General features: G+C 43.7%; 1 protein-coding gene across 1 annotated transcript in view; it reads left to right on the top strand.

Annotated features, from left to right (window-relative positions):
- The first annotated feature begins 224 nt into the window (after positions 1 to 224).
- The window catches only part of LOC148030043 (ras-related protein RIC1-like), a 50,497-nt gene continuing 32,485 nt past the window's right edge, over positions 225 to 18,236 (top strand). The window contains exon 1 of the mRNA XM_087686306.1: positions 225 to 376. Within this exon, the coding sequence (XP_087542432.1) occupies positions 363 to 376 (14 nt within the window). The 5' untranslated portion in view covers positions 225 to 362. The remainder of the gene's footprint in view (positions 377 to 18,236) is intronic.

Raw genomic sequence — 18,236 nt, 5'->3', positions numbered from 1 at the left:
TAAAATGAATTGTTGAGCGAAGTTGCTGCTCTGAAACGGCCTATGGTCGAGTGTGCAGAACGCTAGTAATAAGTATAATAATACAAAATGTCGTCGGAAATGGGGATGCAAATATATAAAACTTTTGGTGGGTAGTGACAATAATGGGCTTTAAAAAAGATTTGTTCATGGGCATTAAAGTGGGTGGCGCCCAAAGCACTTTCCGCTTACTATCAAATCGCTCGCTCGCTCGCTCGCTCGCTCCCTCCCTCTCTCTCTCTCTCTCTCTCTCTCCGTCCGTCCGTCTGTGCGTTTTGTCTGTCGCCATTTGGAGAGAGGGAGCTCACTGGGATCCTGCACGCGTTCTGCTGCCGCCTGCAACCATGAACACTGAATAGTAAGTGCCTTGTCCTCGCCACTCTGATCTTTATGCCACGGTCCCCCCTTTTCCTGTTTATTTGTTGTTTTGATTCTAGGTTTTCTTCTCTGCCCGGTACTTTCCTTCCTTTTCATCCAGTCCTTGCCCACAATGGCTTTGTGTAAAAGAGAAAAAAGCATATCTGCGTTGTCTGCCTCAACTAGTTCCACGATCCCTTGCAATGATCCGTCCGCGACTTGAATCAGCCGCATGCTTGGACCTGTGGGAACCCATATCTCTGTGATATGACTTGGTCTTTCTTTTCGCCCTGGATCGGTTTTTTCCCCTGTATTGAGAATCGCACCGTCTCATTGAGAAGAGCAGATAACATTTTTCAAAGCGTAGCAAGTAGGATTTCGATCTTGCAATGCAACTTACATGACAATTCAGATAACATCTCGGGATTTGATGTTGCAATGCCATTTACATGACAACTCAGATATCATAGTGCCTCCATTCTATTGCGCTGAAAACCGGGGATTGCCACCATTAATGTGGTTCCTTGTGTGAGGTGGAGGTCAAATAACGTTCTAGAAAAGTCTAGAATATATTAAAGCTTAGAGTTAATTGGTTGTAGGTTATTTATGAGAATTGTGTAGTTGGTGTTTGGAATGTGCATAATCCTCGAGTGAGTTTACTAGGAGTTTCCTGGGATGTTCACTTCTTCTACAAGAACTTAGGGCTCTTACACACTGCCTGATGCCCAGAGAAAGGCGAATTACAGGGAGAAAGGGGACAATTTTCAGGTTTTGATCTTATAACAGGTGCAATGAGGCCCTCCATCTATCTTGCTAGCATTAATGGGGTCTTTGAGCGCTCTTCCACAATGTTTTATCATTCCAGGTGTCATTGTGATATTTAGGCCTTTGTAACTGGTGTTACGAGGGCTGAAGTTACATCCAATGGCTGCTCCCAAGAGGAAGACAACATGCCAGTGGTGCACTGGCCTGGGGCATATTTGCAGTATATATCAATAAAGTAATATTGGCAACACTATCCATTCTTGTGTAACATGTACAGATCAAACTGGATGAGCACTGAAATATCAGTGGGATCCCTGGAGAGAGAAATTCCTGGGCGATTGCATTGAGTATTTTGCTCGAAATTTTTTTTTGGGGGTTGGGGGCGGGGGGTACTGTTATGTTTACTGGGAAGCAACTGCTTATGTGCCTGCTAGCAAGCTGATGGTTAAGATCAGCCTGTTACAAGTATGTCAGTCTCAATAAACCTGTTACTGCTGTCTCTGCAGGGACTCTGTTCATGGTTTTTGAGTTGACATGAAAATACCTTTGAGATATCTTTGATTCCTGGGTTTGTTTTAGAGAAAGTCTGGGTTATACTGGGATTTTCCCTAAATGCTTGCTGTCGGATCAACATTCTGTGGCATTTTAAATTGCTGGCACTGCCTTTGGGTTGATAACTTGAAGTGGTGAGGGTGGCATTTAGAGAAATTATTGATTAATTGTCATGTAACCATAACTTCAGCCTGCAGGTCACATCGTTTACATTTTTGATTAACATGATTTTAATACATGAAGGCACTTTAAAACCTCATCATCAGAGTGTGGCTACTCTTTAGGAGATGACCATTGCAATGTGAGAGATATTCAGGACAAGTATATTCATTGGTGGAGAGATGGTGCAATTCATATTGGATTGACATGAATGCTATTTTTGCTATTTAAGGCACTGAATAGACTTTGCTTGCAGCAATCATTTGCTCAATCTGCCTTACCCTTGCTCTTAACTATTATTGGAATCACTTAGCACGATGGACTTAATTGGTTGCTTTCAAGTGGCCCCAAACTAATCCATTAACTCTCTTTAGATCAGGATGTACTCTTGTAAGCACTTTGGCTGGCATCACAGCTTCAAGTTAGATTTGAGTGCCGTTCTACCCACTTGTGATCTTTATAATCATCCCAAGTACATATACTCTCTTGTAAATGTACCTAAATCTTGCAACAGCCTTTTGAAGAAGCTCAAACTAAATTTCTATTCCCCACCAAATTTTGTCAATACCTTGCTTATATCAAGGTACTCCCGACATCAATCCAGATCTGTTCGATATAGAGGAATAGTATGGGATGTGTCAAAAGGCTATTATTTTCAGATTTAATTCTACAGCAGCAGTGCGAGGAGTAGGATGAGTTCATGAGGTCGTTTCTAAGATTTAACACCAGCAAAGACAGTCTGGTCGTCCACTGATCACCTAGGTATTGACCTTTCAACTAGGTATTGTAGCATTGCTAAGAAGGGCTTATGCATTAGAGTTGGTTACTTTGTTAGGAGATATGCCAACTCATGTGTGAGTCTATGCATGCTTTAGGGCTGGGCATTATTTAGATTTTTTAATGGTCTTCATTTTGGTCATATTTAGCATTTATGGCTGGCTGACTTGATCATATTGAGGACATATTTTTGTCCTATTTATTCAGGCTCCTTCTCCTTAGTTAGTTAGTTAGTCAGTCACCATCACACTTGTGGATCTTTTGCTGGAGAGAGGAGCAGGTGTTGGTGCCCACACAGCCAATGACTCCCCGTTGTATGCGATTGTCTCGTGTTGGATATATGGATTTCATTTCCTGAGCATACATCTGAGTTCTCATTTGTATTGTGTTCTTCAATGTTCCTTCTTTCCTTCCTCTTTTGTTTGTGTTTAATAGTTTATTTCAGCACATGTCTATGCTTCCATTGCTGTATCCACTTCTGATATGGTATTGAGATTTCAGGTTCTGTGCTCCTGCTATGTTTTCGTTGTTGATTTCAAAACTCTTTTTGACCATTGTTGATCATGCTACTAATGTTTTGCCAAAGGCGACTTGTTTTTCTTGCAGTTAATGTTGCGTTGGCTGGCATCAGCATCTGTACAGCTTGCATTAGTCCCTTTGCTGCCCGCGTTTTGTATCCAACTTGTGTTTTGTTGTTTTTGCATCTCTTCTTAGTTGGGCGACTGCATCATCATGCCGTTTTTGCTATTTCTTGCAGCTTTTGGCTGATTTTTTGACTTTTTGCAGCAGATTTTATATTGTTTTGTGAGATTTTGGTGAATACTGCATGCAAGCTTTTATTTTTTGCAGTCCATCCTTGTGCTTTTGTTGTGTTTCCTCTCCAAATACCTTCTTTTCTCTTTATCTTCTCATCCTCTACAGATGGCTCCTTTGTGCACATCCACTGATGATAAGTTACATGGATCTGACTATCTCACATGGAGTGCTGTGATGAAAGTTTGCTTTGTGTAAGAGTGGTTATGATACGTAGTATGTGGAGCTATTCCTCATCCTCAGTGTCCTACTTCGACATCAGATGATTTTGATGAAGACAGCCATGAGGAAGCGGTGCTTACATGGAATTCGGACGATGCACGTGCTTATTCGTCCTTCTTTCGTTTTATTTCTAAAGCAGTCCTACCGGCAATTACCTCCTGCAAGACATATTTTGAAGTATGGACGAAGTTGTAGCCGACGTATGCTACACCTTCCTCCACTCCAGCAGATTCCGTTGGATGCCAAAGACACTGTCCAATCTTTTCTACTTCGTGTGACCTAGATCCAAGACCATCTTTGGCAAATACAGTTTGCATTTCTAGAGGCCCATCTTATTGGACTTGTCCTCTCCAAGCTCCCTCCGGTGTTTGATGGAGTGGCGAATGCTTTGAGGGTGCAGACATCATCCAATCTTGTTAGTTTTACACATATGACCTCGATGCTACTTGAGCATGAGTCATCTTTGTGGTTATAGGGGTAGCTTTCGTCATCTTAGGGAGTTTCTAGTGAGGCTTTTGTAGCTTTAGAGAGGGGTTCGAAGAAGAAGCCCCAATGTTACCATTCTGGGAAGAAAGGTCATTTACGGAAGAATTGCAAAGGGTTATTGGCTTCCAAGAAGCAGGAGACGAAGACGAAGCGAGATGCAGACTCCTCTGATGAGTTATCATTTGCCTCAGACTCAAACTCTCATCCTCCGGCCAAAGCGCAGGCCAAGGCATGGAAAGGATCAGCTTTTTCGGATCGCGGGAAGGGATTGATAGCTCCTTTCTTTGCTTCTTACTAGCGGTGGTGATGACGGCATCCCTTACGACTCTCTAGTGCCAAAGAGGGAGTGCGAGAGCGTGGAGGGATGGGGCAATTGCGTCTCATCTATACATCTATATAGATGCAGAGGATCCTAAGAGGGAATTCCTTGACGCGTCGATTAAAGTTTGGGAGGTTCAAATCTTGGAGCTAGGATTGACATCTAGGTTCATGATGGGCTGTTTGACAGAGAACAGGATTGGTTCCTAGTCATGAGCTCTCATGAGTGGACACTTTGGTGGTTTGGCCAAAGGTGTGGAATCCATGGCCACGTATGTTTCAGAGGCATTTTTGACAGGATATTCATGTATGCTATTGAGAGACATTGCGACAAACATAGAGATATGCTATGATCTTTTCTATTTTCAGGTGCTACTATGATTGACATTGACCTCAGGTTTTCTTCAAGGCACCTTGGTGGTGGCTTGCGTACCCATTGCTTGGGTATCCATGGTTCTACTTGCTGGTTCTATGTTTTATGATTCATTATCATTGTACCATTGTATTGTATTAGATCACCCATGATCTGAGAGAGGGTGCTAGCAGATATATCAACTCATGTGTGAGTGTGTATGCTTTAGGGCTGGGCATTATTTAGATTGTTTTAGCATTTTGGTCATATTTAGCATTTATTGCTGGCCGACCTGATCATATTGAGGACATATTTTTGTCCTATTTATTAGGCTCCTCCTCCTCAGTCAATTAGTCAGTTACCATCACACTTGTGGATCTTTTGCTGGAGAGAGGAGCAAGTGTTGGTGCCCACACAGCCAGTGACTCACCGTTGTATGCGACTTGGATACATGGATTCCATTTCCCGAGCATACATCCGAGTTCTCATTTGTATTGTGTTCTTTAGTGTTCCTTCTTTACTTCCTCTTTTGTCTTGTGTTCAGTAGCTTATTTAAGCACATGTTTATACTTCCATTGCTGCATCCACTTTTGACATACTTGTCTTGAACAATTCTTAAAAAGAAATCCATCTACTTAACATAAAACAATCTATTTCTGGTTTGGCCTTCTTTCTGGTGATAAGGTTGCACGTAAAGAAAGGGCAACCTTCTAGAGCTTTTTTTTGTTTTACTCTCAGCAAAGAAGCTAGTTTGACTTAGAAGAAGCAGTCAGAAGAGAATATTTTTGTAGTAAAAGCTCTCTCTCTCTCCCTCATATCAATGTACCCCAAAGTCTTGACTGTTTTAAGCTGTGTGTGTGTGTGCGTGTGCATGTGCGTGCATGCGTGCACGTGCGTGTAGCCCTTTGCATCTCTATACTTGCTGGCTAGGAAATCAGAGAAAGGCAGACCTTATATGCTTCAATAAAAAGAGGTAATTTACTGGAAAAGTAAGAGGAAAGAGGGAGGAAGGGTAGGGTGAGCTTGCGTCCTAATTGCTATCATAGCAAGAGCTCACCTGTAATGTTTATGAGTATATTTTAGCACTTGTGATTATAGGCCTTTTTATCCTCTTTATGAATAGACACATGATGTGGCTGGGAAGGTCTGGGCCCAGAAGTTGCCTCCTCATTTTACAGGTCTCTCATTTGTGTGATGTGTCTGATTTCATATTAGGCAGTGCTGAGGCTTGAGCAGCATTGAAGCATCATCGTTGTCATCATCATCATCATCACCACCATCCATTATGAGTTTTTTCCATGGGTCAAAACAGCCATGAAATTGGGGGTTGTAACTTTTTGAGGTCTGACCTGCCATATGAAGAGTGAGCCATCAATTTGTGTTGTGGGTTATGTGAGTAGCTGGAGAAGAGTTTTATCCTGGGCTATGGGCTGGCATGGCCAATCACTATGGTAGCGGGCCTCCTTGATTTCTTGATAGTGAGCAAAGTTTGGTATGTTGACACAATGGAGTCTGAAAATAAGATCTAGAAGGGGAACATTAAAAAATACGATCAAGATAGCATATTCATTTTGGTTGAGTAATGTCAGAGTCTAGATGATTGGGGCAGCAGTGCAGCTGGCTGGACTGTTCTAGGTTGTGTTGGCCCTTGCTTGGTTATCATCAATTTGTGGGCTGAATCTTGATGATACCTGGCTATAAATGCAGTCTTGGTGAAATACACTGTCTATATCATTGCATCTATAATAGAGGTATTTGGAACTAGCAAGGCTTTCAAAGAGCTATTCCATTGGTAGCTGAATTCTGGTAGGGGAAGTAGTGACATCTCAGTTTAGATCTGTGAGGTTGAGACATGTAGTAGTGAGGCTCATTCTGCAGGCTAACATGAGAGAATGCAGAGCTCTTGCCACAGGTTAACATGAGAGGTTACAGGGCTACTGCCTATATTTGATGAGAAATGGTTGAGAATGATTGTGGAATGGCTTTTGCAAGTCGATGTAGAATTTGGACAAGCATACATACAGAACTTTGTGGTTTGCAGCTAATTAGATTCGTAGCTTTGAGAGTTGTAACATATAGGATACCAGTATACACTAATGGCCCCAAATGACACTAATTCTGTCAAAACAAGGTTAGCTTCTGATTCACATTGTTGGCAGTAGAATGGTGAAGAATGTTTTGTTTTTTCATTTGTATGATATGTATAATGCAGGAACAGAGTCGTAGTTCAGTCCTCTATGGCTGAAAAATAGGACATATGTTGTGTAACATGTGGCAGAGGGGCTAATGATTGTGGGGCTGCATCCAATATCTGCTCAAAACAGCCAATGAAATGACAAATATTTGTTAGATGTCATCATTGCTTCTCATGTGTGTCCACCTCAGAATGATTGGATGGCCACTCTTTGGGGCCTGGAGTCTTGGGTCCTCTCACGGGGGTGTACATACTTGGGTTGTGCCTATAGACATGTGCCTATATATACTAATGGCCCCAAATGACACTATTTCTTTCAAAACAAGGTTTGCTTCAGATTCACATTGTTGATAGTAGAATGGTGAAGAATGTTTTGTTTTTTCATTTGTATGGTATGTATAATGCAGGAAGAGAGTTGTAGTTCAGTCCTCCTCTATGGCTGAGAAATAGGACTTACGTTGTGTAACATGTGGCAGAGGGGCTAATGATTGTGGGGCTGCATGCAATATCTGCTCAAAACAGCCAATGAAATGACAAATATTTGTTAATGTCATTATTGCTTCTCATGTGTTTCCACCTCAGAATGATTGGATGGCTGCTCTTTGGGGCCTGGAGTCTTGGGTCCTCTCACGGGGGTGTACATTCTTGGGTTGTGCCTATAGACATGAGCCTCTTCCCCTTTGCGGGATCACTTGTACCTTTGTGCTGTATTGCAGTTGTCCTTGGGTGCGAGTGTGAGAGTGCACAACAGAAGCAAAGGAACATTGGGAGGAGAAGGGCAAATGAAATGCAAAAGAAACAGAAGGAAAACACACTGATCTGAGTGCAGTACCAAGGCCGCCAACAGTTAGCCTTTACATGTGGGAATCTCATGTCAATGAGGGAGCTAGACTGATGGCAGAAGATGAGAATCGTTGAGGATGATGAGGAAGAATAATGGCTGGATGAATGTGCATCTAGAGGTATGTGCCTATCTGCCTATAGATAGGCAAGGGAGCATGAAACATACTGTCATGCTGACCTGTCTAGACATATGCTGGTGCCTACGGGAAACTGGCCACCCATGAATGTAATGGTGTCCATGCTGCTCATGTGGCTAAAATCTGCCTTTGCACCTCAGTATGTGCAGTGTGAACAGGCTGAAGTGAGAATGGATGAAATATTCAAAGCCTACAAGCCCAAATCTCCATCTGATGTGCCTATAATGGAATAAACTGACATGCCAGATAGATTGACAGACTATAACAGTGACAGAGCTTCCCATGTCCTTGTCTAACTCAAACTAAGGCTCACAAGCAGGAGAGGTGCACAAAACGAGACATGGAATAACATGTCTGCTAACAGTGAGATCCTTGCTCTTTGATAAACAGAGAGGCTGGTCTACTTTTATTTCCGACTTGCTATGGTTATAATTGCAAAACTTGCTTTGGTTGCACACTAGCAGATTCAGTTCTGTTGTTCTCATTTGATCTTTATGCTTTCATGTGTTTTGTGTTTCATCTCTATCTGCCTCCATCTTGTGTTCTGCTTCTGCTGTTTGTCATTCTGACAGTATTTTCTGCCATTGGATGAGGACAGGTTGGTGAATGATCTTTGGGGTTACCGCTTAGTATTCACAGTACATTTGAAGTTAACTGGAGTAATTTCTGCTGTGAAAGAGTAGTATCCATAAGGGAAAATGATTAAAAGGGCTGAAGAATTCAATATATGTCCTTGGGTAGCTAAAAGATGTAGTGACTTCGGGTGTTTCAAGGATATGTATTTAGCAAACATGCTTAAGCCTTAGGTGGGTGCAACTTCCTACAAGTTGTTGAGGTGGAGGATTGTGTTCTTTGTTGCAGTCCTAATTACTGCCTGAGCAGATATGACAATCCATAGTTCTTTCTTGACTCTGCAGTTACAGAAATCTGCAATTGTAGGTCCAAACACAGTTTGCATAAGAAAGTTTATTGCTAACGAGCTGTTGATATGATGCGTAATTGAATGGTGCTTTGGATTTATGTGAGTTCTGAACTGGAGTCACAATATGTGGTTTTAGTTGATGTGAATCGGTAAATATTAGCTATCATGTGGGAGTTGGCCTAGGAGCAGGTGGTTGTTGGTTTTGATTTGTGGAAGCATCAAGTATGAGCTGACAGATACACTCGTCTTGAGCTTTTTGGTTGTTAGCTTTCTTCTTCATGGTGCTTGCCATGTGCATCTCAAATACATTTCCAATATTGACCAACATCTACATTCCTTGACTACATAAACGTTGGTTTTACACCGGCCGGTCTACACCTGATTGACATGTTGGCATCTGCATGGTGGACATATGCAACAAACCAGATGCAACCTGGTCATAGCCTGTCAAAAGCTGATGTACCAGCGAGATAGTAGGGTTTGCAGGGAGGAACACGGAGGGAACTCGGCAAACATGGAGAAGAGAAGAGAAGAGAGAAGAAACTCTGATGAATGGAATGATGAAGTTTTGAATCATGGAGTGAATGTGATACAAGGGAACAAGTGTGCCGTAGCACAAGGAAGATGATGAAGAGAGCCACGAACCACGAACCGCAATGTCCTCCTGAAGGGGTGTGAGGGTAGTGGAGGCTAGAGATAAGAGGTGACGGATTGAATGAATCAGCCGTAAATAATGAGTGAGAGAGTGGCCTATAAATAGGCACAGTTAGTATAGGATGGCGCTTCTTTTTGGGGCTGCAAAACCTAAACGCAAAATGTAGAAATGCAAACTACGGGTGAAGGGTGACATACTAGCGAGACAGTAGGTTTTGTGGGGAGGAACACGGAGTGAACTTGGCAAACATGGAGAAGAGAAGAGAAGAGAGAAGAAACTTTGATGAATGGAATGATGAAGTTTTGAATCATGGAGTGAATGTGATACAAGGAAACAAGGGTGGCGTAGCATAAGGAAGATGATGAACATAGCCACGAACCGCAATGTCCTCTTTGTTGGGAATAAAGGGCCATCGTGCCTTTTATATGTTCACGGGTATGAACATACCCTTAGCACATTGTTCTTGCATATATATATATATATCTATCTAAAAACCTAAAGTGGTACACTCGTCATTGTACAAAAAAAAACGTGTTCACACTCTATATTGCTTGCTTGCGATCTTCGTGCCTAATTGATTCCTACAAACTGGTACCAGAGCGTAAGGTGTTGCAGACTATCGTCAGGCTGAGGTAGAAGACCAGAGCTGGCGAGAGACAGCTCAAAGGCGAGCAGGAGAATCACAGTCTTGAGCTGCAAAAAGCAGACAGGTTGTGGAGAGTGTGATAGGCCCAGGCTCCAGCTGTGCAATAAGGCTCGTTGTAGGACGGCGAGGGCTAGGCTCCAACTGTGCGATAAGGCTTGTAATAGGACGGCAATCGGACAGGCTGTGGAGAGCAATTGCCGCGTAACAGACGATAGGGAGAGCAGTCGGCGCGCTGCACAGTGACGGGACCAGCGGGGCAAGCGCGCGGCAGGGAGGACGGGAGATAGGCTTGACGGGTCAACAGACCCGTCATCCAAAATCTTTTTTTTCAAAAAAAACATTTTTTCAAACTCCTTCCTCTAACCGGGGTTTGCACGTGCAAGCACAAAACATCAAATTTGTGCAATTTTGGCCCAAAAAGTTGGGGCTTTACCAGACTGAGCACTGTTCGTGAAAAATTGAGGCATCTGCGTCGGAATTGTAGATATTTGAATTGAGATTTTGCCAAAGTTGTTGAAATTTTGCTCATCTAAGTGAAATTTCTCAACATTTGATCCACAAAATTTGGGGCTTTTCCCAAATTTGGGAAATTTGATGCAAGACAAGCAAATCTGAGTTAGAAGTTGCAGGAATTTGTGACATTTTGTCCCCGACATTTGGGGCTTTTAATGTACATGTGCAAATTGGCTGAAATTTACCCAATTTCTCGACATTGATGCACATTGGACCCCGTGCAATTTGGTTGAATTCCGCGCAATTTGGACATCAACACTTGGTAAAGTTTGGGGATTTTGCTGAAATTGCTTTATTTTGGCAAAATTGGACAATCCTATGCATGACAAAGGAAATGCAGATGCGTGTTTGACGCTTTAAGCACAAAATTTTGGGGCTTTTGATCGTTCGTGTCAAATTTTATGCCTGTGGGTACTTGTACAACAGAAATTGCAGCTGAAATTTTGGGATTTCTCATGTAATGTGATGCACATGCCCTTGGAACAGCTGTAATCATTTGGATAATGCTGTAGCACATGGTTTGGTGCTTTTGAAAATTTAATTACAGATCTGAAATCTGCTGCGTGGTCATTTATTGCTAATTGGTACTTGTTTATACCTTGGTCACTTGGGTGACAGTTTGGGCCTGCATTTGCTGGTTTTTTGGTCACATTTGGGCTGAAAATCATGGCTGGCAGCAATGACAACAGTAATTTGATGCACATAAAGAAGCTTGAAGGTGCACATAATTTTGCAGTGTGACAAAAGCAGTGCTACAATATCTTGTTACAAAAGAAGCAGGCAAAGCCGATCAAAACCAAAGGGGCAAAGCCTGCGGACATGGATCAGGACGATAGGGAATGAGCTTGCACGCTCAACCATAGAGCTATCGATTTCTGATGCCTTGCTCTTCAACATTGAAGGTTTGGATTCTGCATATGCTACATGGACTAGACTGGAAGAACTATATGCACAGAAGAGTGATGCAAGCAAGTTTATTGGTTGAAAAAGCTTATGGATTTGCGTATAAAAGAAGGTGTAGCAATGTCTACTCACTTGAGTGAGTTTAACTCCATTTACAGCCAGTTGGTTGCCTTGAAGTTCATGATTGATGAGGAATTTAAGGCTACTTTCTTGCTTTGCACTCTACCAGAGAGTTGGGATACATTCAGGATTGCTATGAGCAATTCTAATGTGATCCTTTTGTATGCTGATGTAGAGAGTGCTCTACTTATGGAAGAGATGAATCGGCAGAACAATGCATCCAGTAAGTCTTCCAGTGCTTTGCATACTAGGGGCAGATCACAGCAAAAGGACAAATATGGTGGCAAGGGACGCAGTAAATCATGTGGCAAAGATGTTGAATGCCTTCATTGTGGCAAGAAGGTTGACTTTAAACGTGACTGCTACAAATGAAAGAAAGAGAAAGGAAAAGGCAATAAGATAGATGATAGCAAGGAAGAGAAGAAGGACAGTCAGCCTAAGAAGAGCAGTGTAAAAGTTGAAGAGGTGAATGTAGTCACTCATGACAGTGACAGTGGGAGTGATGCACTCTTTGTCTCTTCACATTTTTGGTGCACATGCTTTTACTTGCAGATACAGATGATGACATGCATACTTGGATTCTTGATTCAGGTGTTTCCTTTCATGTCACCCCTCATCGTGAGTGGTTTTCTGCCTATACAGGGGGTCGACATGGTGTTGTCCATCTTGGAGACAACTATGCATGCGAGATTGCAGGTATTGGCAGTGTGCAGTTACAGTTTCAGTATGGCTCTGTCTTTACACTTCAGCATGTACGGCATGTATCTCAGCTCAAGAAGAGCTTGATTAGCACAGGGCAACTCGATGATGATGGTTTTCATACCACCTTTGGTGATGGAAAATGGAAGATCTATAAGGGATCTAGGGTTATTGCTAGAGGTTGCAAGAGTGATACTTTGTATCCACTTCATGTATCTATTGTGCATGACCATGTTGTTGCCGTGACTGAGCAGCCAAGCGTTTCTTTGTGGCATGGCTGGTTGGGACACATGAATCAAACAGGAATGAAAGTGCTTTCTCGTTAAGGTTACTTGCCTTGTCTTCGTTTTGCTGATTTTGAGCATTGTGATCATTGTATTTATGGCAAACATGCACATGCGTCACATAAAAAATCTCTTTTTTTGAAATCTTCTGCTCTAGAGTTGGTACATTTGGATGTATGTCAAATGCCAAGATTATCTTTAGGGGGAAAGAAATATTTTGTCACCTTTGTCGATGATGCTACACAGAAAGTATGGGTTTGCCCTATTCGTAGCAAGGATGAAGTGCTTGATAAGTTTAAAAAATTCTTTGTATTGGCTGAAAATCAGATAGATAAGACACTTAAGTGTCTTCGCTTTGACAATGGTGGGGAATATGTGTCCAAGGCCTTTCAAACATTTTGTGACAGCAAAGGGATAAAGAGGGGGAGCTCACTGCCCCTCATAATCCGCCCCAAAATGGAGTTGCAGAGCGTATGAATCGGACCATATAAGATAAGGTCCGTATGATGCTGTCTCATGTTGCATTACTCCATGATTTTTGGGCAGAGGCTGTTATGACAGTCGTTCACTTGATTAATCGGTGACCAAACAAGTCTTTGGGGGAGGAGGAGTTCCCCAAGAAGTGTGGTCGGGTAAGCCACCTTCATATGCTCATCTGAAAGTGTTTGGCTGCGAGGCTTTTGTGCACATTCGTAAAGAAAAACGAAGCCAACTTGAGCCAAAGTCCTGTAAATGCATTTTCTTAGGATATGGTGACGAGGGTGAAATGGGGTATAAATTGTGGGATCTCAAGAAAAGGAAAGTAGTATGCAGCAATGACGTTATCTTCCGAGAAGATCGCATGCACAAACAGCCTGAAAAGATTAAGGGGGTCCGTAGGGTTGTATTCCGGGAAGAAATATCTTTTGGACAGCAAAATGTGCCCGCTGTACAGCAGCAAATACCTGCTGTAAATGAACCTGTGAATGCAGGAAATGATGCTGGAAATGATCAGCCAGCTATTGCCCATGAAAATGAGCCATTCCATGTGCAGGAACAGCCAGGACAGCAAGCTGTTAATGCTGATTTGCAGGCTGAAATGCCAGGACAGCATGTTGAAAATGGAAATTTGCAGGAATAGCCAGCAAACAATGACCATTGGGTTAGGAGATCGTCTGGGGCTACTAGACAACTTGACAGGTTTGTTCATGGTGTAATTAATGTGGCTGAGTATGTCATGTTGACAGACTGTGGTGAACTGTCTTGCTTCAAGGAAGCAATGGACAGCCAGGACAGCAAGAAATGGTATAAAGCCATGCTGTCAGAGATGGAATCTCTTTTAAAAAATGGCACTTGGGACTTGGTGCAGTTGCCTAAAGGACAGAAAACCCTTCCATGCAAGTGGGTTTACAAGACGAAGGTCACTTTTGGTTCCTCACCAAAGTACAAAGCAAGATTGGTTGCAAAAGGGTACAAGCAGAGCATGGAATTGACTTTGATGAGATTTTCTCTCTTGCAGTCAAGATGACTACATTGAGAACCATTTTGGACTTGGTTGCAGTTGAAGATATGAAACTCATACAAATGGATGTAAAGATTGTGTTTTTACATGGTGATCTGCATGAAGACATATATATGCAACGGCCTGAAGGGTTTGCTGAACAAGGGAAAGAAAAAATGGTATGTAAACTCAAAAGGAGTTTGTATGGGCTGAAACAAGCACCAAGAGAATGGTATCACAAGTTTGATATATTCATGCAATCCCAAGTTTTCATAGAAGACAAGTGGATCACTGCTTGTACATGAAGAAGGCAGCAAATGGCAGCCTGATTATCTTGGTTTTGTATGTTAATGACATGCTGATTGTTGGCAGGGATACTCATGCCTTGGATTCATTGAAGCACAGTCTTCATGGCAGCTTTGACATGAAGGATTTGGGTGATGCAAATCACATTCTTGGCATGCGGATACTCAGAGATAGATCGAAAGGCTTACTCTATCTATCTCAGCAGGAGTATATCTCCAAAGTTTTGCAGCGTTTCAATATGGAGGGGGGGAAAACAATTGGGGTTCCATTGCTTCCATATGTGAAACTTAGTGCAGAGGACAGCCCTACATCTAATGATAAGAAGGTTGAAATGGCCAAGATACCATATGCTTCAGCTGTTGGCAGTTTGATGTATGCTATGGTTGCTACACGTCCTGACATTGCCTTTGCAGTGGGAGTGGTTAGCAGATACATGGCAACCCTTGGCAAGAAGCATTGGGATGTAGTGAAAGGTATTATGAGATACCTCAAAGGCACAAAGGAGTTGTGAATCTGCTTTGGAAAGCAGAAGGCATCTATTGTTGGCTTTACGGATGGAGACTATGCTGGTCATGCGGACTGTAGAAAGTCCACTTTTGGGTATGTGTTTACTTTCACAGGAGGAGCAGTCTCTTGGATCTCCAGGCTACAAAAGTGTGTTGCATTGTCTACTACAGAGGTAGAGTATGTGGCTGCCATTGAGGCATGCAAGGAGACTTTATGGCTTTCACATCTAGTGGGAGAGCTTTGTTAGAGTGCAGCGGTGCGGAAGCATAGGACTGAGAGAGAGAGAACGCAGAGAGAAAGAAGAGAGAGAAAGAGACAGTGGAAGATGAAGATCTGCTGTATAAAGTGTGCTATATACAAAGATATGCAGATATATACACGGACGCAGTGCGTTGGACTGCGTGTCTCCACCTCGACGATGCAACTTGCTGTTCACCTCGAAGTCCGCTGCAGTTTGCACAGTCTCCTGTCTGAAATCTGCGAACAGAGACGGAATCTGTGCAAGCCTCCAGTCTGTAATCTGCGAGCAGAAGAATGTGGGCAGACTGCTGAAAATTCAGCTATAAATAGCCAAAATCTGGGCGCCAAATAACTGCCTGTAGGCTGCATTAAATGCAGCTGACTGTACGGAAGCAGGTTGGACTGCCACGTGGCAGTCCGACTGGATTGTGGACTGTGCAGTCCGACCAGGGTTGAAGGGCTGACTGAGTGCAGAACGAACCTGAAGAGGAGTTTCCGTCGCGACACAAGACTGCGTTTTCAGCATTTGAGGGCAGGCAAGAGGGCTGTGTCTCGAAACAAGGCTGAAGTGAGTGTGGGCGCGCGGGAAAGGAGTCCAGGTGGTGGATTTGCTGCTGTTTACTGCTGTTTGAGGAGGAGGAAGTTTGAGTTTTTAGCTTTTAAGTGCAGGTTTTTCTTTTTCATCGCCTCCGGCGGGTGAAGAAGTTTCGGGACGCGGAAGAGCCCTAGCAAGCTGCGTTTTCACAGTCAGAGGGGGCTCCTTTGTGTTTGTGAAGGCATTACAGGTGAAGATGTCTACAGATATTGACTTGGAGTTCCTGACGATTATGGACCAGAAGGTGCCTGTCTTACCGGCTCTTCCCGCAGATCAGAAGCTCGATGGCGACAACTACCGCATCTGGCGTGTGATGATGTTGGCCATCGTTGAGTCCTACAATTTGGCGGAGCTTGTATAGGAGGAGATCGACCGGCCCTCGGTGAGAGATGAGTCCAAACTCTCTTCCGATGCTCGTGCGGAGTTGGCCAAGGCACAGTCTCACTGGGACAAACTGAATGCCAGGATTCGTTCCTTTCTTTTTCTGTCTTGTACTACAGCCGTAATAGCTCACATTGAGCACTTGACGGTGGCTCGGGAGATATGGCTGGAGCTTGATCAGATGTATAACTGGATGACCCTTATGAAGCACGTTTCTTTGGAGGTACAGATGCGGACCTTGTCCGTGAACAAGTCTTCTTCGTTGCGGGAGCACATTAACAAGGGCTTAGTTCCAAAGTAAGCCTCAAAAGGTGTCATCCCATCAACGGCCGAAGTGGGGGATCGGTTAAGGATGTGAACTGCAGTAGCCACAGCCTCGGCCCACAGAAACTGAGGTGTCTGTCGGTGCTTCATCATGGTGCCCGCCATCTTAATCACACTTCGGTTCTTCCATTCAAGAATGCCATTTTCTTGAGGAGTGTTGGTATTAGCAAACTCCTGGTGAATACCTTTAGCTGCACAAAAACGAGCAAACTCATTAGAAACAAATTCACCACCCTTGTCGGATCGCAAGGTCTTCAATCTACGGCCCGATCGGTTCTCCTCAAAGAGAAGCCAATCCTTGAAGTGGGAGAAAGCTTCTGACTTCAATGCCAAGAAATAGGCCCAAGTCATCTTGCTGTAGTCATCTACGATCAACATGAAGTACGAGCTCCCTCGCAAGGACTCGTTCCTCATAGGGCCACAAAGATCCGTAGATACAAGCTCCATCGGTGAAGTAGACCGTCGCGAAGCTTTGTGGGGAATGGCATTCCTATGCTGCTTCCCACGAATGCAGGAGACGCATGGCTGCTGGCTCACCACTATATCCGGCAACCCTCGAACAAGCTGTCCACGTGACGCCCTCCGAAGATAATCATAATTAAGGTGACCAAACCGAGCATGCCATAGCTCTGACTGTGTCTGAGAGGTAAGAAGAAGAGTAGAGAGGGCGGTGGAAGACTTCAATTTGTAGATGCCATTCTCCTCATATCCAGATGAGAGAACCTTCTTAGACGCACGATCAAGGACTCGCACCGAATCACTGTCAAACTCCACCAAAAGTCCAAGGGAGCAAATCTTATGAACTGACAGAAGATGATACCCTAAACCTGGTACATGCAAGACCTCTGAGCTATGGGTACTACCACGTCCATCTGGAATAAGCAGCATCTCACCCCGTCCGGCAATAGACACTGAAGAACTATCTCCAATGAGAATCTGCCCACGCGAGGGTTGCAGCTGGGCAACACCATCTGATGAAGGAGTCATGTGCCGTGAGGCACCACTATCAACCATCCACTCTCGAGCCTGGGGAGCCGTCATCGCAGCATCAGAAGCATTCGGTGAAGCGTCCTCAATGACAGCTAGATGAAGAAAGGCAGCTGATGAGGGTGCAGCCACCGCTCCAGAATCCTTCGTGTCCTTCTTGTCTGTGTCAAGGCAATCCTTCTTCCAATGGCCAGTCTTTCCACAAATATGGCATGTGGATTCTTTGTTCTTGTCCTTATCCTTGTTTGACTTGTTATCCCCTTTCTTCTTCTTTTGGTCCTTCCCCTTATTCTGAGAGGCTTGACCTGTCAGTGCCTCCGACTTGGAAGCATTCTGTCCCTTTAGTTGTTCCTCTTGGTCCAAGACCATAGGAACCAACTCTTCCCACCGAAGAGTAGACTCTCGCCCCGAAGGAATAAGGGCGGAGTAGAAAGCACCGAATCGTGGTGGCAACTGGGACAAGAGTGTAATCGCCATGTCTTCAGAGGAAATCGGCTTCCCCGCATTCTGAACCTGCATCTGAAGCTGTCTAATCTTGTTGATGTGCTCCCGCAACGAAGAAGACTTGTTCACAGACAAGGTTCGCATCTGTACCTCCAAAGAAACCCGCTTCATAAGGGTCATCCGGTTATACATCTGATCAAGCTCCAGCCATATCTCCCGAGCCACCGTCAAGTGCTC

The sequence above is a fragment of the Lygodium microphyllum genome, chromosome 10 (assembly GCF_053477565.2).
Source record: "Lygodium microphyllum isolate KBCC chromosome 10, Lygodium_microphyllum_v1.1.10, whole genome shotgun sequence".
Taxonomy (NCBI): Eukaryota; Viridiplantae; Streptophyta; class Polypodiopsida; order Schizaeales; family Lygodiaceae; genus Lygodium; species Lygodium microphyllum.
The sequence above is the reverse complement of the archived record's forward strand: the minus strand, read 5'-3'. Positions and strand labels throughout refer to the sequence as shown.